Source organism: Rhinolophus ferrumequinum, chromosome 14 (assembly GCF_004115265.2).
Source record: "Rhinolophus ferrumequinum isolate MPI-CBG mRhiFer1 chromosome 14, mRhiFer1_v1.p, whole genome shotgun sequence".
Lineage (NCBI taxonomy): Eukaryota > Metazoa > Chordata > Mammalia > Chiroptera > Rhinolophidae > Rhinolophus > Rhinolophus ferrumequinum.
The window spans coordinates 72335758-72356975 of record NC_046297.1 but is presented as its reverse complement, the minus strand read 5'-3'; the positions used below and the strand labels follow the sequence as shown (position 1 = coordinate 72356975).

At 49.5% G+C, this 21218-nt stretch overlaps 2 protein-coding genes across 2 annotated transcripts; one reads left to right on the top strand and one right to left on the bottom strand.

Moving 5' to 3' along the window:
• Nucleotides 1–2372: 2372 nt before the first annotated feature.
• GML (glycosylphosphatidylinositol anchored molecule like) lies at nucleotides 2373–9184 on the bottom strand. Its single transcript, XM_033126000.1, has 3 exons — nucleotides 9115–9184; nucleotides 8453–8560; nucleotides 2373–2659 (listed from the first exon to the last, which is right to left on the bottom strand). The coding sequence occupies exons 1-3, from the start codon at nucleotides 9182–9184 to the stop codon at nucleotides 2373–2375; spliced, it is 465 nt and encodes a 154-aa protein (XP_032981891.1).
• A 3388-nt stretch (nucleotides 9185–12572) lies between these two features.
• LY6K (lymphocyte antigen 6 family member K) lies at nucleotides 12573–15211 on the top strand. Its single transcript, XM_033125999.1, has 3 exons — nucleotides 12573–12666; nucleotides 13506–13607; nucleotides 14925–15211. The coding sequence occupies exons 1-3, from the start codon at nucleotides 12588–12590 to the stop codon at nucleotides 15209–15211; spliced, it is 468 nt and encodes a 155-aa protein (XP_032981890.1). The 5' UTR covers nucleotides 12573–12587.
• Nucleotides 15212–21218: the final 6007 nt, after the last annotated feature.

The following is a 21218-nucleotide window of genomic DNA, read 5'->3' as shown; positions in this document are numbered from 1 at the left end:
CTGGACAAACAGTTCATCAAGTTTACTATTTGGAAGTGCTGAAAAGGCCGCATAAAAAAGTTAGACGACCTGAACTTTTCACCAACAATTCGTGGCTCTTGCATCACGACAATGCACCAGCTCATATGGCACTGTCTGTGAGGGAGTTTTTAGCCAGTAAACAAATAACTGTATTGGAACATCCTCCCTACTCACCTGATCTGGCCCCCAGTGACTTCTTTCTTTACCCAAAGATAAAGGAAATGTTGAAAGGAAGACATTTTGATGACATTCAGGACATCAAGGGTAACACAACGACAGCTCTGAAGGCCATTCCAGAAAGAGTTCCAAAATTGCTTTGAAGTGTGGACTAGGCGCTGGCGTCAGTGCATAGCTTCCCAAGGGGAGTGTTTTGAAGGTGACCAGAGTGATATTCAGCAATGGGGTATGTAGCACTTTTTCTAGGATGAGTTCATGAACTTAATTGTCCGACCTCACACACACACACACACACACGCACGCACGCGCGCGCACACACACATAATACCTTGAGGGCATTATGCAAACTGAAATGACTCAGCCAAGAAAGACAAATACTGTATTCTGTCCCTTACATGTGGAACCCAAGGAAAGCTGAACTCAGAGAGACAGGGAGCAGTTGGCGATCGCCAGGGGCTGGGGGCAGGAGATGGGAGCTGCTGGGCAGAGGGCACAGCTTCGAGTTAGAGGAGCACATGTTGGGGATCACAGCATCGGGACTCTGTTTACATACTTGAACATTGCTGAGACAGTAGATAGTAAATGTTCTCAACACGAACAAGAAACTACGCAAAGGGTTCAAGCTGTTGGTGAATGCTGTGGTGGAATTCATTTTGCATTATGGAAGTGTATAATGTCAACATGTGTAGACTGGAACTTGCAGGGTTACAGGACAATTGTGTCTCAATAAAGCTGGGCAAGTAGTTTCCTATAGCAGTAAAAATAGGAGAGAAAATTCTCACTTTCCGTGTCACGTGAGGAATCAGCTTCATTCACGGTGGAGCCACACACACCTTGCGGTCTTTGTCACAGCACTAGGCATGAACTCACACATAGTCCGCTGTCACCTGGCTTGCATTGTGCATCCCGCCAGCGTGCCTCTGAGTCGAACTGCCATCCCCGGGATGTGAGCCTATTGAATTTCAGGCTGCTTTTGGATCGTTTCTTGGTTTTCTGTGTCCTTCAGTTTTACTCTGTCGAGTCTCCATAGGCGTCCTTTCCATTTGTGCTGCTTGGGATTATGTCTCTCGGCTCTCTCCTTCGTTTCTCTCCGCTCAACCCTCTCTTCTTCCCTCCCTTCTCACTACATATGCTCAGAGCTCCTATGGTTCTGTTCCTCTGAAGAACTCTGCCCGAGAGACCCAGCGGAGGAAACGTCACAGAGACCAGAAGCAGACTAGTGATCGGCCAGGCCTGTGGACAGCATGAAAGGGGAGTAACTGCTTCTGTGATGTGGGGTTTCCTTTTGGGGTGTAAAGTGTTCTGGAATTAGCGGTGATGGTTGCACAGCGTTGCGTATGTACTAAAAACACTGAACTACACCCTTTTAAATGATGAATTTTATGTGAGTTTTATCTCAGTGATTTAAAATGAGGTCTTGATTTAAAGAAAATGGAGGAGGAAGAGGGCGAAGGGAGTCTTGGTTTTCTGTCCCCTCCACGCATTTCCTGATTCCGGACACAGGTACAGTGGGAATCACAGAAGCAGCGGGGACCCTCCCTGCGATGTCAAGGCGGTACAGCTGCTTTAGGGCCCCTCCCTCACAGGGGCCAGTTCTGGGGAAAACATTCCATTGCTTCTATGAAGCCAGGCGACATTTCGAGACGACTCTGGCTCTGGCCAAGCCTGTCGGAGTGACCACATGGGGCGCTGGACAGTGTCTGGCCCCAAGCGTGCACGTGCCTCCTCACTGCCAAGAACAGTCGCTGCTGCCGTCGTCCCAACCAGAGAGCTGGAAGGACGGAGTCTGGGGGGGCCCCAGGTACTGTGGTCTGAGCATAGCTGGGACCTCTCTTTCAGCTGAGACGTACGTACGTACGTAGACTGTCCCAGTAACTGATTTACGTTTGATTAAAATACTCAATCTCTGATGCTAAAGTGGCAAGATGTTTTTCGTCTACGTGTGAGAGGAAGGCTAAAGGGGAAAAACCAGATAGAATCTGACACCACAAAGAAATCTCTGAGTGTGCAGCAGCCAAACAATAATGCTCTTTATTTCTCACTTGAAATAAGACGCCAATGGGGAACTCACCAACGGGAGCCCTGGGGGTCAGTGTCTCCGGCTCACAAGAGAGCAAAGGAGCGTGAACGTGCTCTGAGGAAGTGGGGGGTCGGGGGACAATGATGAGAGGGCTTCATGTCAGTGTATAGCTGACGAGGACGGAGGCAAAGCTCAGCAGAAACGTTGACTCCCCCAAGGGCACAGTTCCTTCTATCTCCTCCTCAATTATTTTATCGGGTATGATATCCCTCTCCAGACTAGGCCCTCCATCATTGCAAACCATGGAATTACAACAACGAACCCAATAGAAATTATTAGTTTTCACGACTCTAGGGGCTTCAGGAGGCACCTGGGACGGATACAGAAACGTACAGTTGTTTGTACAGTTCTTGTAAATGAGTAGTTCACGGAGGTTCAAACCTGAAAAGGAAGTAGAGATGAAAATCATCAATTTCAGGTTTTCTGCCACTCAGCCTGGAGTCCGCAGCTCCTGGCCTAACATGTAAATGCTGACGCACCTTAATGCTAACCTACTCCCCAGTTCAGACTTGATGCACCACCCCAAGCAGGATCCCACAACTGCTGTGGTGACCTTCCCAGGCCAGCTAGCCCGGTGGCCTCTGTCCACCAATGCTACCTGACCATGGCTCCCTCTGAAGCCTCCTTAGGAAGCCCTGGGCTCCATTCCCAAATTGTGTTCCCCTCATGGCCTCACAGCGCTCACACGACGACTACGCCCTGGCCCTTCCCAGGACAGTTAGCCACTCATGGCTCTGCGGCTGCCTCCCAACCCCAGAAGGAACTCATGACTAAATTCCAGTCACTTGCTTCTTTCTTATTTTCCAAGGAAGGAGTTTAGGAAGTCCCACACCCTACACAGAAGCAGACTGTAAGTCGACAGCTTAATGGATTCTCATGAGGTATGCCTAGCTATGTACCAGTATCCAGCTCAAGTAACAGAACTGGATGAAAGCTCCGAAGTCTCTGTTCTGGCCCTCCATTCAGGTACAACAAGCATCAAGGCCAATGATAAGAAGTGTCTGCACTCTAACCCTATACGTTAGTTTTGCCTATTTTTGAACTATGAAAATAAAATCCTACACCCTTTCCTAAGTTAAAGGAAAACTGTACGGAAATAGAATCAGAAAGGAAATTTGATCTCATGGAGACTATGATAATTTAATGAGGATGTTGGAAAGATTTTCCCTTGAGGAGAAAATGGGGTAAGACGCCGGCCATCACCACCTCTACTCCCCATAGAAGCAGAGTTCTTGGCTACTTCAGTGAGGCCGGAGGAAGAACTGAAATACATGGTGACTGGAAAGACAGGAATTAAACTGCTGTTATTCACCAAGACAACACACTTTGGAAATAATAAGTGAAGTTAGCAAAGGCCCTTGATACAAGATCAATATTGAGAAGTCAGTTGCATTTTTATGCACCAACAACAAAGAAATTGAAAATAAAATTTGTAAAAACTATACCATTTAAACATTTCAGCATTTTTGATCATGATTAGATGTCGCTCCCCATTTTCTCCGTGAACATGGTGAATTGGATTAGTAGGGTTTCAAATTGTAAACTACACTGCAATTCTTTGTTGAAATCCATGAGGTAGTGCTTATGATCTGTGGATGCGTGGGTGTGTGCACGCATGTGTGTGAAGATGAACTTTTTATTTTACAAGTTTCAGGTTTTGAGAAAAGTTGCAAAAATAGTGAAAGAGCTCGTACATCCTTCACAGCCCGTCCCTCTCGGCTCTCACTACTTACATTACGAGGTGCGTTTGTCCCAAGGAATGAATGAACACTGACAAATTCTTCTTAACTCAACTCCACACTTTATTCAGATTTCACTCATTTTTTCCCCTTTACATTCCTGTTCCAGGATCTCATCCAGGACACTGCGTTGCGTTGGATGTGGTAGAGCCTACACACATTGGGGTTTCATTGGTTAAGGTTTGGTTAGTGTTTCTGCATCTCCATTCATTAGAAACGACCGTGTGTGAGCTTCCATTCCCCCAGCGTCTTTGCTGGGTCAGCTGTCATCATGCAACACTAGGGTGTGACTCCTCCTCGTTTATTATCTGGAGGACCATCTGTGAGATGGGGGTGATTTCCCCCTAACTATGAGGAATGTGCTCGGGAAGCAACCTCTGGGTGTGGGATTTTCAGAAAGGATTCAGGACACTTCGGTTTCCGTCTCTTTGTGAGCCAGGTGTGGTTAAGTTCTGTTTTTCAAGTTATTCTTCATTTCATCAGCAATCCCAAATTTCTCACAGGAAGACTATATTCATAATAGCCTCTTATTTTCTTGATAAGGTCTGATTGATGCCTCCCTTTCCATCTCTGATATTGGAAATGTGAATTTTAGATTTCTGTCTTTAATTTCTCTTATGCTGTCTTACCAATGCTACGAATCCTTCCAAAGAACCAACTAGTCATTTTGTGGGTTTTATCTGTTGTTCATTTGTTTTCTATTTCAAGGATTTCTGCGATCCTCCTTATATGTGCTTCTTTGTCTTTGGGTCGATTTTCGATTCTTCTTCTATCTTCTTGAATGGAAGGTTAGATCTTTTTCACCCTTTTCTCTTATACTCGGTGCTTGTAATGTTCTACGTTTTGCTGTAAGTACTCCTCAGCTGGTTTCCCTTCATTTTTGACATGTTGTATCTTCATCATCATTCAGATGTAATGTTTCCTAATGTCTGTTGTGTCTTCTGCTTTGTGAAACTGGTTATTTAGAAATTCTCTGCATAATTACTAAATGGTTAGAGATTTCCTAGTTCACGTCTGAGTATGATTTCTCAATTTTACTGTGATAGAGAAGGAATTCTACATAATTTCAATCACCTGAAATTTGTGGATGCATGTTGTCATGGCATGAGTCCACAATTGTAAATGTCATATGCAGCCTTGTAGAAAATGTGGATTTGGTTATTTATTTCAGGCTCTGCTCTGATATATGGTGATTATTCCTAGTTTGTTAGTGGCGTTGCTCAGACCTTCTATAGCAGAGGTGGGCAAACAACAGCCCATGGGACAAACCCAGTCCACTATCTGTGTCTATAAATAAAGCTTTGTTGGAACATAGGGATGAGCATGTTTCCTTCCCCTCTACGGCTGCTTCCATCCCCATACAGGCAGCGTTGGGCAGTTGTGACACAGACCAGATGGCTTACAAAGCTGAAAACATTTACTATAATATCTGGTTCTTCACAGGAAAAGTTTGTCGACCCCTGATCTGTAGCTGTAACAAGTTTTATCTCCTTGATCTCTTATCTACAAGCTATGGATTTAGACAGTGGTATCTTCCTGGTAGTTTTATCCTTTCATTTCCAAAAAACGTTACTCTTCATGAGTAATGGTCTTGTCTTACTATTGACTTTGCCCCAGTGTACATAGAAGAGCTTCTTTGGGTCAGTGTTTAAATTGTATACCATTGTCTGTATTTTATTTTCAAGCATGTCTCTGGTAAACAGATACTATTATTTTTTGTTTTCCCCAAAAGTTTTGGGTTCCTAAGTGTAGCAAATTTATATAATTAATGATAATATTAGTTTTAAATTTTCTTTCCATTAAACATTTAACTTTGAGATAATTGTATATTCAAATGTAGTTGCAGGAAACATAGGAAGATCCTGTGTATCCTTTACTCAGTTACTCCCAATGGTAACAGCGTCAAAACTTTTGTGCAACACTACAACTAACTAGGGGAATGCCATTCCAAATGGTGAGAATAAACAAATTTTATCACCACCGTTATCCCTCATATGGACTCACTAGCCTCTTTTCCACCCAAATCCCTTGACCCTGACCCCACAAAACTAATTTGGTGTCCATTTCCATATCCATCAAGGTCATTCTGGAAACCGAAGCCCTGAAGCTCTATGGGGATAAGTTATTAAATCCAGGTACTCAGCTTCCATGGCTGTAGGAGGAGTGGAGAAATGGCAGTTGTCTGGGGGCTGATGATCAGGGGGGTACTCTACATCCGGGGCCACTTGAAGCAGAGGCAGGGTGGAAGGGCCAAACTCTGCAGGAAAATATCAAAGCCATGCATCGCTGTCCTTTGTTCTGGCCCACGCAGAGGCGACTCCTGCAGACAGGTCTGATGTGTGCCCTGGAGCACATGTCACCTATGCAGACCAGCAGCCAAGCATCTGCTGGGGTTTTAAGATCTGCTTTGGGTTGAAAGGCCCAGCAACGGAGATGATGGGATGGACTGAGGCAGGATAAGAATGAGGACCGGTTGGGGTCCCCTGGTGTCCGTCACTGTGTAAAGCCACTAGGACTGTGTCAAAACACAGCACGCAACCTTCAAGAGTAATGGTCTCTGCTTCACGTCCACCTTGCAAATCTCACACATGTTCTCTCTGGGTCAAGCTCTACAGGGATGAGATTCTGGGGAACACAGTACCCAGCTCCCTCCAGGAGCCGTAATCCCAATGTGGTCTCCCAAAGGCACTGCAGTGCAGCCCTGACAAGTATTGCTCCTTTTTGTAATGCAAGTTCCTGACTTAAGCTTTGCTTGGCAAGGATCCACTTCAAAGAGGCAACCACTTCAAAGGGAGTGATCTCCAATAAACAGAAGGTCAATGACAAACTAGATAAAGTCACCCCTTTCCACGGCCCCATGTTCCTTCTTTTAGAGATCTTGCTTGGTTTCCATGCTAACGATTTGGGTCTCTTGTTTTCTCTCTCCACTCCCTTTAAATTCCGGGTTGTTTTCGTTTTATTAAACTCATTGAGATGACGTTGGTTAATAAAATCATGTCAGTTTCACATGTGCAATTCTGCGCATCGCACTGTGTGTTCCCACCACCCACAGTCACGTCTGCTTCCATCACCATACATTTCACTCCCTTTATGCTTTTCTACCTGCCCCCAGCCCCTTTTCCCTCTGGTAACCACTATACTGTTGTCTGGTTCTATGAGTTTTTGTTTATTTGTTCATTTGTTGCTTTCAGTTTTATATCCCACACGAGTGAAATCATATGGGTCTTGACTTTTTGCATCTGACCAATTTTGCTCAGCATGATAATCTCAGGATCCATCCATGTTGTTCCAAATGGCAGAATTTCTATTCTTACATTTTAAATTCCCCAATAAAGAATGAGCCCTTCAAAACCAGAGGTTCCCCACACTCCCTCAACCCCAATAAGACCAGAACCCCAGGCCCTTCTTGCAAGCTCTCTCTCTAGCCACGGGGACCTCACTGTGCCTCAGGCCTGCCTTGGAAGTTCCAGGACTTGTAAGTAATAAGCCTCATTGTTCAAGCCTCCTGATGGTTACTGCTGAGGGCTGTCTTGCAATCATTCTAAGAACCAGAAGTGCTGGTCTAGTCCCAACACTGGATATTGACAGTCTGACACCTGCACAAAAATAGGTGTGTACTGCAGGAACAAAGTACACATGGTCAGCTTCTGCCTGGGTCCCACTGCAGCAGATGCCTACAGAAAAATGGCAGTTGGTACAAGGGAGAGGAGGCCATCAAAAGGTTGTTCTGCAGGGGCTTTGAACACAGAATGAATGACATGTGGAAGGGCAAAGAACTCAGACACTGCGCAGATAGGCCCTGAGCAAGCCCCAGACCAGGCTCCCTGCCAGACCGTCCCTGGTTAATTAGTACTCACTGGCCCCTGGCAGTACATGTGCTTCAGGATAGGGTCCTGGCGAGAGGGACACCTTTCTCAGAGCGTGAGTGCCTCTGAGCAAGAGCCAGAAGCATCTTGGAAGGTCAGGCTCTGCTCTGATCCCACACTTGGCCTTGGCATCTGTGTGTGACTGGCACTGTCCTGAACAGGCCATTGCATCCACATTTTGGGTCTGATTAGCTGGAAGCCGTCCCCAGACAACCAGTGTCAAAGGGCAGCAAGGAATCACCCAGGCTACACTGGGGCGTCTGCACACATGACCAGGGCCTGACAAGGGGTGGAGGCCTTGAGGCGTGGCAATGCTCCCACCCCCTGGACACATCGCAGGAGAGGCGACCGCCGACAGCCCACCTCAGAGCATGTGGTTCTACAGTGTGGTGACACTGCTCTTCCTGGGCTAAGTCCAGAGCCTGACAACATGCTGTCAGGATGGGGACAGCGCAAACCAAGGGCCATGGGTGGGAGCAGAGAACAAAACAGATTGGCCCCACCCCCTGAAACCGCCCAGGTGGGTGACTAATTCACAAGTTGTGAGAGACAGACAAGCAGGTACTTACGAATGGAGATCGTCATACAGCGCCTAACTTCATAGTTACATACCCGAACATTTGGACAATTGTAGTTGTTTATGGACAAACAATCGTGGCATTTCAGATTGTAGGTCCCTGAGAGAAAAGACAGCAGTGGGAGGCTCCTCAAACACATGCACTTCCCCCTCCGCCCAGCCTCCAAGGAGTTCCTTACACCTCCACAGCTCAGCCCTCGGTGGGCTCTGAGTCGGGGCTACATCAAGCACAGCAGGAGCTTTGCCTGTTCCAGAGACAGGCCCTGGGGAGTGCCCCCAAGGCAGCCATGGGTGGGAGCCCTGTGCTCTGCAGATTGGGGCCCCTGTCCAAGATGGCCTGATAGTCATAAGAGGCTGGCACCCTTCCAGATTACCCTGTCCTCAGCCACTCCTGTCTGTCCCAGCTAGAGAAGCACCACAGCTAGACTCCCCAGCAGGTCTCCAGATCTGCTGCTTTGGAGACAATCCTCCTCCCTCCTGACACTCCCCTTCCTCAGGGACACTCTCCACATCCACCCTTTGCCCAACAACTGAACTGCCCAGAGAGCTCTCAGCTGGCTAAGATGGTGGAAATTGCACTTCGACCGTCCCAACCACCCCTGATGGCTCAGGGAATTCCCATCCAGTCCAGACAGTGAAAGCAATGATACTTACAGCGTCGCCCAGATTGCGTGGTTTCCACCAGTGTCAACCCAAAAGCTAGGAGCAAGGCATGGAGGAGCATCATTTCGTGCAGGAGTTTGACCCTGTGGGTGAGGGGACGCAGGGCGCATGTCAGCACAATGGCTCCTCGCGCTGGCCTTCTGGCCTCCCAGCATCCACCAGCAGTGTCCTTCAGCTACCTTTCCCACCTGCTCATCCCTCCCTCTCCGCGCAGGGACTGGGGTGGTAGGCCTTCCCCCAAAGCCTTCGCCATTCCCATGCCTTCATCTTGCCCAAATCATTGTCTCTCGTTCCTTCCCTCATTTCACACTTGCTCCATGGCCAGTCTCCCAGGGATCCAGTGACCTGATCAAATGCACTGAGGCCCCCTTCCTCCTGTAGGCCACACTAGCTACCCTGAACACTTTGTACTGCAAATACCCAGAGAAGATGCTGTCCAATTCCCATCAAATGCCTTTACTGACGTCCGCTGAAATGTCTCCTCGTGTGACTCACGTGGGAACATGCGCCCATCCACCAACAACACAGTGAGTTGATACACAATGCCAGATTCTCCATAAAAACCCCAGGACACAGAAGAGGCAGCACTAGGGAACTGCTAATCAAGAAAGCCAAAGCGGAAGTCAATCTCCAACTCACCCAAAGGTTGATGTCAGCATACAAGTGCTTTAGAATGAGAATATCAAAAAGAAACAGATTACAAAACTGACTTTCAAAAGGATGAAAATGTTCAACAGAGAAATGACGTCCACAAAGAGAACCAAATAGATATCCTAGAACTGAAAAACACAGTATCTGAAAGTAAGAGCTCGTTCGATGAGATTCACAGCCAACCAGACTGAGCAAAAGGAAACGATAGAAAAGGTGAGGACAGGACTATAGAAATATCTAGACTGACAGCCAGGGAGACAACAGGAAGGGAATGCACAGCACTGGAAAGAGGGGACTCTCCGACAGTCAGTCATCTAGCGCCCGCATACCCAGAGTCCTCTGAGGACAGGATACAGAAATGGGCAGGGCAAGTCTTTGAAGAGAGAAGGGGACACAGAGAGCTTGTCCAAAATGAACAAGGGGCATTGGCCAACAAACTAAGAAGTCCAGTGCAGCGGGTCCCAAGTAGAAAGCACACAAGGAAGCGCCTTTAGATGCACCACAGGTGACCTGCGGAAAACAGTTTAATGTCTGAAAATCTCAACAGCGGCCAGAGGGGAAAAAGGCAGTCCCTTCCGGCAGCAGCAGTGCCAGTGATGGCCGGTCTTGGCATCACCCTGGGAGACACAAGAGCCACGGGGACAATAGCTTCCGATGCCGTAGGAAGAGGAAACGTGTCTCCAAGACTTCTATTCTGCTGCAGTGAAAGTCTACTTCCAAAACGAAGGTGAAAGGAACAAGGCTCGACACACACGTGGTCGGGCCGTCTCGTCAGCGTAGACCACTGACCCCCCCACAAGAAATACTATGCGAGGCATTTACAAGCAAGGTGTGACCACAAGAGCCCAAGGCAGAGGTGCCAGAACTGACAGGTGGGAAGAACTACGTGAGCACCAGCCAAGGTGGACGTCCAGACAAAAAGAGTGCAGGAGACAAACAGCGACGCAGGTTTCGTGTCCAGAAGGACCTGTGAAACTCAATCCGATTCCCTTCGCGGACTCTGGAGGCATTCAGCAAGAAATCTGCCACGGAAGGAAAACTAGAAAACCTGCACGTTTGGAAACAAAGAACACACTTCCAAATCACAAAGCCCCCTCCCCCACCATGGCTCTAATTTTCCAACTCAAAAACTAAGAAAGTGACAGCAAATTCAAAGGGCCTGAAAAACAAACAAAAACAGCAGATGCTGTAAGTGGCGGGGAAGCTACGTGGGGTCCGGCAGGCCCCGGTAGCCCAGGGTAGCTGGGTCAGAGGCAGGGCTGCGTCTGGACCGCTGGTGGCGCCTGCGGGGCTCAGGACCCCCTGATTGGGGGCGACCTGCGAGGAGTGACCAGAGGCCGAGGTCTGGGCCTACGCCCGTGAAGCGCCCAGACCTTCTGGAATCTTCAGCTCCACTTACCCCATGTGGCACCCGGGCCTTCTGGAACCTTCCACGCCACCCGCCAGTAATGCGCCCAGACCTGGAACCTTCCGTGCCACCCACCTGTGCTCCTCCCAGACCTTCTGGAACCTTCGGCTCCACCCACCTCATGAGACACCCAATCGCAGAACGTTCAGCGTCGCAATACCGTGATTCGCCCAGACCTGGAACCTTCCGCACTTCCTGCCGGTGATTCGCCCAGCCCTGGAACCTTCCGCCTTGGTGGGGCCTGGAGGGCACTCACGGGAGAGCAGCCTTGCAGGTGAGTTCCAGGCTCTTCCGGGATGGGAGCCGGGAGTCCCACCGCAGGCGGCCCCTGAAGGGGAGGGCACAAAGGAGCGGGCGTGGCCCTGTGCTCCAACCGCTCTCTTTCCAGTGGCGCCGGCCCAGCCCTGAGAGGGAAGCTGAACTTTCCAGAAGGTGCGCGAAGCCTGATGGGAAGTGGGTCTGGTTATCCTTTGGGCCCTGACGGGGAGAACCCAGAATGCACGGTGCGATGGGCTCCTGAGAGGATGCCTAGGAGGACGGTGGTCGTTCTGTCCTCCGCTGGGACCTGAACAGGCTCAGCGCTAAGACCCCGCGTCGTGGGCGGGGCTGCGTGGACGGGTGCTGGGGGATCCTGGGTGGGGGGCTCAGCCGCCAGCCTAGGGCAAGGATCTGGCGACGGTCCGTGCCCTCCGTGAGAGGACCCTGCCTCCACCAAATCCAGGGCCCTCTGCCTCTCCCTGTAGGCCCCACCCCACCCCCCACCTGCCCGACAGCATGGAGAAGGGGGTTCAGAATGGGGAACATCTGAAATGGAGCCCAGGGACCTCCCAGAAGAGGGCGGGGCTGGAGAGTGTGGGGTGTGAGGCCCGCAGGCCCCTAGACAGCGAGGCAGCCTCAGCCCCCAGGCGCTGCGGGAACACCCTTGCCTTCCTGCCCACTAAGGTCAGGATACTTGTGGAGATGACCTGGCTGATGGGCAGAAAGGGAGCGGAAGATGGGGCGGAAGAGAGGGGGTGCTGGATGGCAGGGGGTCCTGTGGGGGCTCCTTGGAGAGCAGGAGCGCAAGGCAGGGGTGGGGGAAACCTGGTGCAGCCTTCAGGGAGGGGCAGCAGGAAACCCTTCGAAGGAGGTGTGCTGGGGGATGGATGAGTGAATGCACAGAGTTCTAGGGGTTGGTGGGGTCCTTGGGGATGGAGGGCCCGGCTTGGTAGTGGTGACAGGCCACCTGACACAACAGAGCACACCTGGCTCAGGTCAGTGGGTGAGGAGCAGGTGTGCTGTCCGAGTGTCTAGGGGCAGAGGACTTTGAATGGCGGTGAGCACACCGGCGCCAGGGCTAACTCTGGAGCCCCAGAGCTGACCAAGTGGCGCTGCTTCTCACGTACAGGGCCAGACACCCCTGGAAATGACAGTGCTCCTTGCTTTGCTCCTGGTCATGGGCCTGCCATGGGTGGAGACAAACGTCACCTTGACTGGAAGACAAGGTGAGTCCAAGCCCCTTGGGCTTCTGGGCTGGGAGAAGGCAGCAGGCCGGAATGCCTGTGCAGAGCCTGGGGAGGCTTTTTGTGTTTGGACACTGCCATGGCCCCAGGTGGGTTTGGGCAGTCACATGGCACAGGAATCAGTGAGCATGAGAGCGTCAGGAGTGTGGCAGCTGACCTGAACACCTAGTGGGGGAGCCTCTTGATTTGGGGCTCCCTACCCCAAGGGCAGGCAGTGGTGGCTGGAACCGTGGTGTATTCCCCAGCAGCCTGCTGTCCCCTCGATGACCCTGCCTTCCTGGCAATGTCAGGCTGAAAGGCAAGCCTGGCCTGGTCCCGGTGGGGCCTTCTGGGGCTATCTCTGAGAACAGGAAACCTGGTAGAGGGTGACCGGCTCCTTCTCAGGGAGCGAGTCCCGCCCTAGGAGACAGTACACTAGTGTGTGGGAGTTAGGATGCAGGGCCTGGGGGGTCCCGAAGGGGCTGTAGGGAGCTGGAGCAGGAGCGGTGGGTGGCAGCAGACGCTGAAACCCTGGAGCTGTCCTTAAAGCAGAATGTGAGATACCAGGGTGTGCTTGCGCGTGCCCGAGGTTATGGGGTTTCTATCAGGTGTGGTGGTGCCCGTCTGCATGTGTGTGTCCATAACGTGTGTCTGGGTGTGGGTGTGTGAGGGAGATGCACCCTGTGGATGCTTGCATGAGGCTCTGGGTGGGGTGGTTCTGGGGCCTGGGAAAGGCGGGGCTCCCCGGTAGGTGCTCATTGGAGAAGGGAGAGTCTGGAGGGCGTCCTTCGCATAGGACTGGAGAACTAGAACACTCCACTGTCTTTTATTCCTCCTTTCAGCTTTACTGAAGTGTCACGTTTGCGAGGAATACAATACTGTCAGGTGCACCGAGCCAACCATCTGTCCCAAGGACTCTGAATATTGTGCTACTGTTATCGTGAGTAAGTGCAGGTGACCCTCGACAACACAGGTTTGAGCTGTGCAGGGCCACTTCTGTGGGGACTTTTTCCAGCTGACCTATGCAGTTCCCACTGTGCTTACAGCGGGGACTACACTACTGGGATCCGTGTTTGCGGGGTGCCAGCTGTAGTTATACGTGGAGTTTTCACTGCAAGGGAGTGCTGTGCCCCGATCCCGAGTTGTGTAAGGTCTACTGTATCTCAGGTGACACCGGGTTCCAGAGGCTGGTCCATAGAAAACTTTTGGAAATTCAGATCTGTCTCATTTTATTCCATAGAGAATAACAAACATGTAAATGACATTTAGTTTTAATTTAAAGACCCAATTCCTGAGAGACCAGGAGTGGGAGCAGGTGCTGAGGGCAGGCCAGCTCATGGAAGGACGGTGCCGATACAGGGAGCGCACGTCACCCATCGGTCAAGATGAAACATGGGGGTGTAGGAAGAAAATAGTACAGTTCTTTTCATTCAGTTTTAACAGAAAAATTACGTTTTTGTGATTTCCGGAGTGGCCCTGAGAACAGCTTGTAGGTGGTGCACATAACTCGGGGTATAGGCGTAAACTGCATTCTGAAAGGAGTGCGCATGCTTTAATATGTGTGCACCCTGTCTGTCATCCGTGATTCACCTGGGAGCTTCTGGAAGGCCTGGCATTGCTCCCCGCCCATCCCCTTGCATCGTCAGGGCTATTGAATTCCGATTCAGTTCTTCAGCTGCTTCTGGGGGCCTTCCATGTTCCAGAAAATGTGTGGGGTGCTGTGTGGAGGGTTAAGCTTCTATAGCCTCACGTGGATGTTATAACTTAATAGGGGAAAACGATTTGCACGATGAAGACAAGATGAGGTGAAGTCGTAAGACTGTCCCTGTCCCCAGCACTGAGCTGTGCCCGTGCAGCAGGCTCACTGTCACAGCACTGACATCCGGGCCCTGGCAGCAGCTCACTGAGCGAGCCAGCTCCCAGCCCTGGGCGATGGCTGGAAGTCCCTGGCTCCTGTGTGTCTGTCTGTGAGCAGCCCCGTGTTGGAGAAGTTGAGGCCTAAGCATCCTGCACATTCCCAAACGGGTGCACCTGGACAGGTTGAGACTGGGGGCAGCTGACATCACGTAGCCCCCAGAAGCAGCTGTTCCTCCTCAGGGATGGCTGCCCCCTAGGTACCCCTCTGCAGTGTGGGCCTTTGGGTGGGGAAGGGGGCACCAGAAGGGTCAGGGTTGGACAGATACAGACAAAAACAATGCTGGTGTTGCTGCATTCAGTGCACGTTGATTCCTTTCTCCTTGTCTGTCTTTATTTCCTGTTAGGAATTCTTGTACGTTTCATCTATGTTTCAAGGCAGTGCTCGAGGTTTTGTCCAATAATTCATCCAAATGAATATGTCTTCAAGTCGTTCGTACTCGTAAAGCCGATGCCCTTCCTGTATGCGAGCTGCTGTAGAAACTCGCTGTGCAACAACCAAGCACCACAGATCAATGACACAGAAAGAAGGTACCGGCAATCCGGACGAGCGGGGGACATGCAGAGCAGCAGTGCTGGGCTCATGCTGCTCCTGACACTCACCTCGGCGTCACTGGTCCTCAGACCGCCCTGAGCCACAGGCAGGCTGCAGGCTGGCCCTTCTGGGCTCGTCGCACAAGTGAAGCAGACTTGCCACAGGTGGGGGGAAGTTGCACCATTAAAGTTGTTTTCCATTGATTGACTTGTGGTCTGACGTTTCGGGGCCTTGGGATTGGAGGGAGGACCACACCCCAGTGGCTGTGGCTCCCAGCTTGCATTCAGAGTGAGTCCCTGACTCTTGAGAGCAATTTTGTTTACAAGTGTCTCTCTTTGAAATCAAGCCTTGTAACTGATTATGGCTGACAGCCGGTCTTTCTTCTAGTCCTCTTCACCTGCCAGCGCTGCAGTGTGTGGGGTGGGGAGAGCTGTGCACCACCCGTGGGGGGGAGTAGTGTTCAGAGGCTCCAGACCTTTGGGGGACCTAGGGTCAGTGGAGGAGACAGACTGAATGGGGTAGTGGGACATCAGCCTAGGACACCCCTATACTGATGGGGGAGTCTCCATGGCTTTTCCTCGGCTCTTCCTACCAGATTCCAGGAGACAGAAGACAAGGAATTTATTGAATGCACTTGGACTTCACCCACCAATGGCACAGGTGTGTGGACTCACTTGCATTTGTCCTCATCTGAACCTTGGGCCTGGTGGACAGCAGTGGGGTCAACTTTTTTTCCTGCGTGAGTTGAGAAGCAGCTATGCAAAGAGAGCCAAAAAGGCCGACCCAAGTTCACAAGACAAATGCTTTCTCCCCTTTGGTGTGGATTTTGTGTGGGGGCAGCCCTCCCACTGCTCACCTGCTCCTTTCTGCCCTTACACCTTGGCCAGCCCCCAACTGGTCTGACACAGGGTGACTGCTGTGTAGGGCAGCTTGGGAACCTTCCAGAAAGAGTCTCAGTGGCTTCAGAAGGAGGCAGGTGGGGCACGCAGAGGGTGGTTTCTGTGCCATCCCTGAGGCATGGAGGAGGGCCATCTCTGTCACATCGGAACCTTTCAAACTAGAGGCGTAAGTCCATCCTGGGGGACAGTGGGTAGGGAGGGCCCATGAGGGTTGGCGAGCACTCCGGCACTGGAAGGGACTTGTAGCATCTGTCAGGAACCACATGAGTTTCCAGTCCTTGTGATAGCTGGACACCACGGGCCGTATAAGGGCTCATGGAGGTGCTAGGGAGCAGAGGCTTGAAACCTTGTTCTGGTGTTTCTGCCCCTCGGTCTGTGAGGTTTCGCTGTAACACCCGGAGCCAACTAAGACATGATCAATCAAAAGAAACACGGACTAGCCAGCACAATAATAGTAATTCCTCTTTTGGGAGGTTAAAGAAAAGATACAGAAATAGAATACAAATGGCATGAGAAGGCAGGCGATTCAAGTGGAAGGTTTTTTTAATAGTTCACAAGGAGACTGGAGATACAATAGAATTTAGACAGGATGGAAATGGAGTTTTTACCTTCTACGTATGTATAGAAAAAGTCAATAATTGAGTGAAAATGGATAGAAGTAAAAATGACATATAACTGATGATAGAAATTCATCTGCACGCCTTAGTAACCACAGAAGAAATATTGGCAGCTCAAAGACAGATTATCAGATGGAATTTTTTTGTGTCGATCCAGAAAAACACACTCAAAACATCAGACCACTAAAAATCATAAAAGATGGGAGAAAATATAGTGGACTTACATTATTAATTTTAGACAAATTGACTTTAAGGCAAAAATCCCTAAAAGTATAAATGACTAAATGCTCAATTCACCAGGAAAAAAACTTTAACAGTTGAAAACTTACATGTATTTAATAGAAGTGCTTCAAAATGCATAAAGTAAAAAATGTTACACCTACAAGGAGAGACTGACCAAACCAGAAATAGCCGAGTATTGACACAACCTCTCTCAGTAATGGACAGACCCGAAGGTGAAAGTTTAATAGGAAGAAAACTGAACACAACTAACAAACTGATTTAATACATGTATGTTGTACCCTGTACCCAACAGTCACAAAATAGGCATTCCTCTCAAAACAAGACAGCATAATGGAAATTTTAAAGTGTTTTTAATTGAACAGTTAACAAAAGTCAGAAAACCACCACCAACAACAAAAAAACGAAAAAAACCTTTGGGATAAAGCTAGAGCAGCATCGGGGGGAAACTGATGAGCGTTTCCAAACTTAAATGCTTACAATAGAATTAGTAATAGGAATAATAGGAATCAGGCGGACGGGTGGCTCAGTTGGTTAGAGCGCGAGCTCTGGGCAATGGGGCTGCCGGTTCGATTCCCACATGGGCCAGCCAGCTGCGCCCTCCGCAACTAGAATGAAGTCAATGAGCTGCCGCTCAGCTCCCGGGTGGCCAGATGGCTCGGTTGGTTGAAGCGTGTCCCCTCAACCACAAGGTTGCCGGTTTGACTCTTCGACTCCCACAAGGGAGGTGGGCTGTGCCCCTTGCAACTAAGATTGAACACGGCACCTTGAGCTGAGCTGCTGCTGAGCTCCCGGATGGCTTGCTTGGTTGGAGCTTGTGCTCTCAAACCACAAGGTTGCGGGTTCCAATGGTGGGCTGCGCCCCCTGCAACTAACTGGCAACCGGACCTGGAGCTGAGCTGCGCCCTCCACAACTAAGACTGAAAGGACAACAACTTGACTTGGAAAAAAGTCCTGGAAGTACACACTGTTCCCCAATAAAATCCTGTTCAAAAAAAAACAACACATAGTCAATAATATTGATACTGTGGTACAGTGTCAGATGGTTGCTGGACTTATGGTGATCACTTCTTTAGCATAGGGAATATAATCAATAATGTGGTAATAACTCTGTATAGTGCCAGGTGAGTCCTGTTGAATAACTGTGAGATATACCTGAAACTAATATTATATGTTAGCTATATTTTACTAAAAAGCTTTACAAAAAAAAAAAAAACAATTGATATTGTTGACAAGTCATGAGGGCCAAGTTTCGAACTTCCAAGCCCAGATCCTTGATTGACCATTTCTGTCTCTTTAGGGAGCAGAGGCCCCAACAGCCTGGCTGGTAACAGGGTTTTCTGAACTCAGCATCCAAGAACCATAATATTGAGTTACTTGCCAGGTCTTTCTTTCCTCAATGCATAGCACAGTCTTCTGCCATGATTTTGAAGCCTGGGAAGTTTGCCAGCAGAAGAATATACATAGAACTATTTAACTCATGGTCTTTGTTCTGGATGAGTACCAGATTCTCAAATCATTTTTGTTAATTGAGGGAAAGAGAGAGAGAGAAACGGAGGAAGAGAGAGGAGGACTAAGGAGGAATAAGAGTAAAAGGATCAAAGGAAGGAAAGGGAAAGAAATGCAACAGAGAGAGAAAGAGAGAGAGAGAAACCCGTTTGGTGTGACGGCACACGTGCGCGCGCGCGCGCGCGCACACACACACACACACTGCTGGAATTGCCCTAAAGAAATTAGTTATTTTCCAACTATACCTAGCCGTGTTTCCCCAAAAATAATACCTAGCTGGACAATCAGATCTAATGCGTCTTTCGGAGCAAAAATTAATGTAAGACCCTGTATTATCAATATAATATAATATAATATAATATAATATAATATAATATAATATAATGTTAATATAATATAATATACCAGGTCTTACATTAACTTTTGCTCCGAAAGACACATTAGAGCTGATCATCTGGCTAGGTCTTGTTTTCGGGGAAACATGGTAATCATTGACACTGGTTCTTTACCAACCCTATCAACACCTTTTGCCATATAACTTTGCAGGCCCTCCAATCAAAGGCTGGGTTTATTTCCCAAACTTGACTTTGGGCTCCATCATGTGACTAGCTGTGGGCAATGAGATGTCGGCAGAGGTGACAAACAAAGCCTTGACATGAGCTTGAGTAGTCCCGACTCAATTGCCTTCGTATGCCTCTACCATCATCCTAAGAAGGATATGCTCACCCACTGGTAGGAGGAGGAGGAGGCCCGTATGTAGTGGAACCATCCCAGCTGACCTGTCGTGAGAAGCAGAGCTACCCAGCAGCCTTGCCATGGGCACATGGAAGATAATGATGATGCTTTCTGTTGGACGGCTTTGGGTGGCTGGGTAGGCAGCAGTAGCTGATAGCATGTGGATGCACCAAGAGTAAGACAAAGAGATGGGATGGAGGCAACATTTCAAGATCTAGGAGCTAACAATTTTCCAAATCTGATTCATAATATCAACCCACTGATTGAAGAAAGTTTTGAGAGACTGAAGCAGGATGGAAAAAGTCATACCTAGGCACATCTTAGTCAGCCTGCCAAATACTAAGGTTAAGGAGAACATCTTCAAAGCAGCCAAACGGTCACAGGAGCAACAGGAAGTCTAATAACCAAGATCCAAAAAGAGAAAATAAGGCATGAGAGACAGACAACAACGGAATGACACTGTCAAGGCACTGGAAGAAAATAACCACTGATCTAGGGCTTTATGCAAAGCAAACTATGCTTCAAAAGTCAAAGGTAAAGACAGATTCAGGTAAACGAAATCTCAGAGGAGCTATCGCTAGTGGACAACTCTAGAAGAAATCCAGGAGGTAAAAGAAAAATGATCTCAAACATAAGCAAGGAAGTGCAGAGAAAAGAAAAGCAAGGGGAAGAATAAAAGAGTCCATATATGTGAATATCAACTGTGGAAAAGAATGAGGTCTGGGGGTTTTACTACCTAGAACTGAAGAATTAGATTGCACCTTGAAGACCACCATGTACCAGTGTGAAGAATTACTTGTGACGAGCAGCAGATGGTGGCAGAAAGATAAACGAGTTCAAGTGTGTCGCGGCAAGTGTTCTTCTGCAGGAGGGAAATATGAAAGTGAACAGGCACTGTGCGTTCCAGAAAACTTTACCGATGGACAATGAAACGCCTTTCATAGAACTTTCAGGAAAGGTTCTTTCCCTCCTCTAACATTTAAATATATAAAAGACCATTCTTGGCTCCCAGGTCCTACAACCACAAGCACAGGAGTGGCCGTGGGGCTGTAACAGCTCCATGAGGCTGCTGCCACCCTAGAGCTGAAGTCACCAGGTGACAGGTTGGAATTTCTGACCCTGAGAAGCTCCGAGGACTGGGTGTCCACACCGGGCTGGTGGCTCTGAGCCGGAGCAGAGCCCGGCCTGGTTCCAGACCCCGAGGAGGAGGTGTCTCTGGCCGGGGTCTCGGAGGTGGGGGTTGGGGACAACAGAGATGGTCTGCGACGCTGGAAAAACCGCAGCCATCCGGCAGCTGCGGAGAGAAGCGCCCCACCGGCTGAAGCAGCGGCGCTGGCGGACCGGAAGCCGAGGAGCAAACCGGCCGCGCTCGGGAAACAGCCCAGCAGCCCCGCTGGCGCCTCTGGCGGCAGAACCTCGCAAGGCGGCACCGGCTCTTCCGAAATGGGGTGCAGAGTCTGGTGCAGGGCCCCCTGGCTGGCTTGGGAAGGCGGGTGGAGCGGAGTCTATTACTTAGTAATGGGCACACCATGCAAACAGTAGGCACAAAAACTCTGGTAGAGTTTTCTAATGTCAGATGTGAACATGAATAAAGGAAACCGCTTTCACAATGGAGTCCAGAGGCCCGAATCGGGAGCCCTTACACACAACCACCCGGGGTCAGTCCCAGACCCCAGCAGGAAGAGAGGTACCTTGCAGGGCCATACTACTAGTCCAACAGGAGAAACGAAGATTTCCTTCCTTGCTCAGCAACTCAGCCAGTGAGAAGGGTCACCACCCTGAACTCTTGCTTTCCTCCAAGGGTCTTTTGTTCAAAGCACCTCCTCCCAACTTCTTCCCTTTTCTCTATAAAGTTCCTCTCCTTTGTTTTCTGGACTTGCCTGTAGTTTTTGCTATCGCATGCTTGTCTCAAATTACAATTCTCTGCTGTTCCCAAATAAACCCATTTTGCTGGTAAAGGGGCATCTCCACGGTGGACAGGAAGGTGAGGCCTTGTCCAGACAGCTACCCTGTGGGCCGTGGGCTCCATCCTGTGGGAGTCTCCCAGAGCCTGTGTGGACCCCTCACATGATTGGTCCCACCTGGGTGAGGGGTTGGGGTTATGGA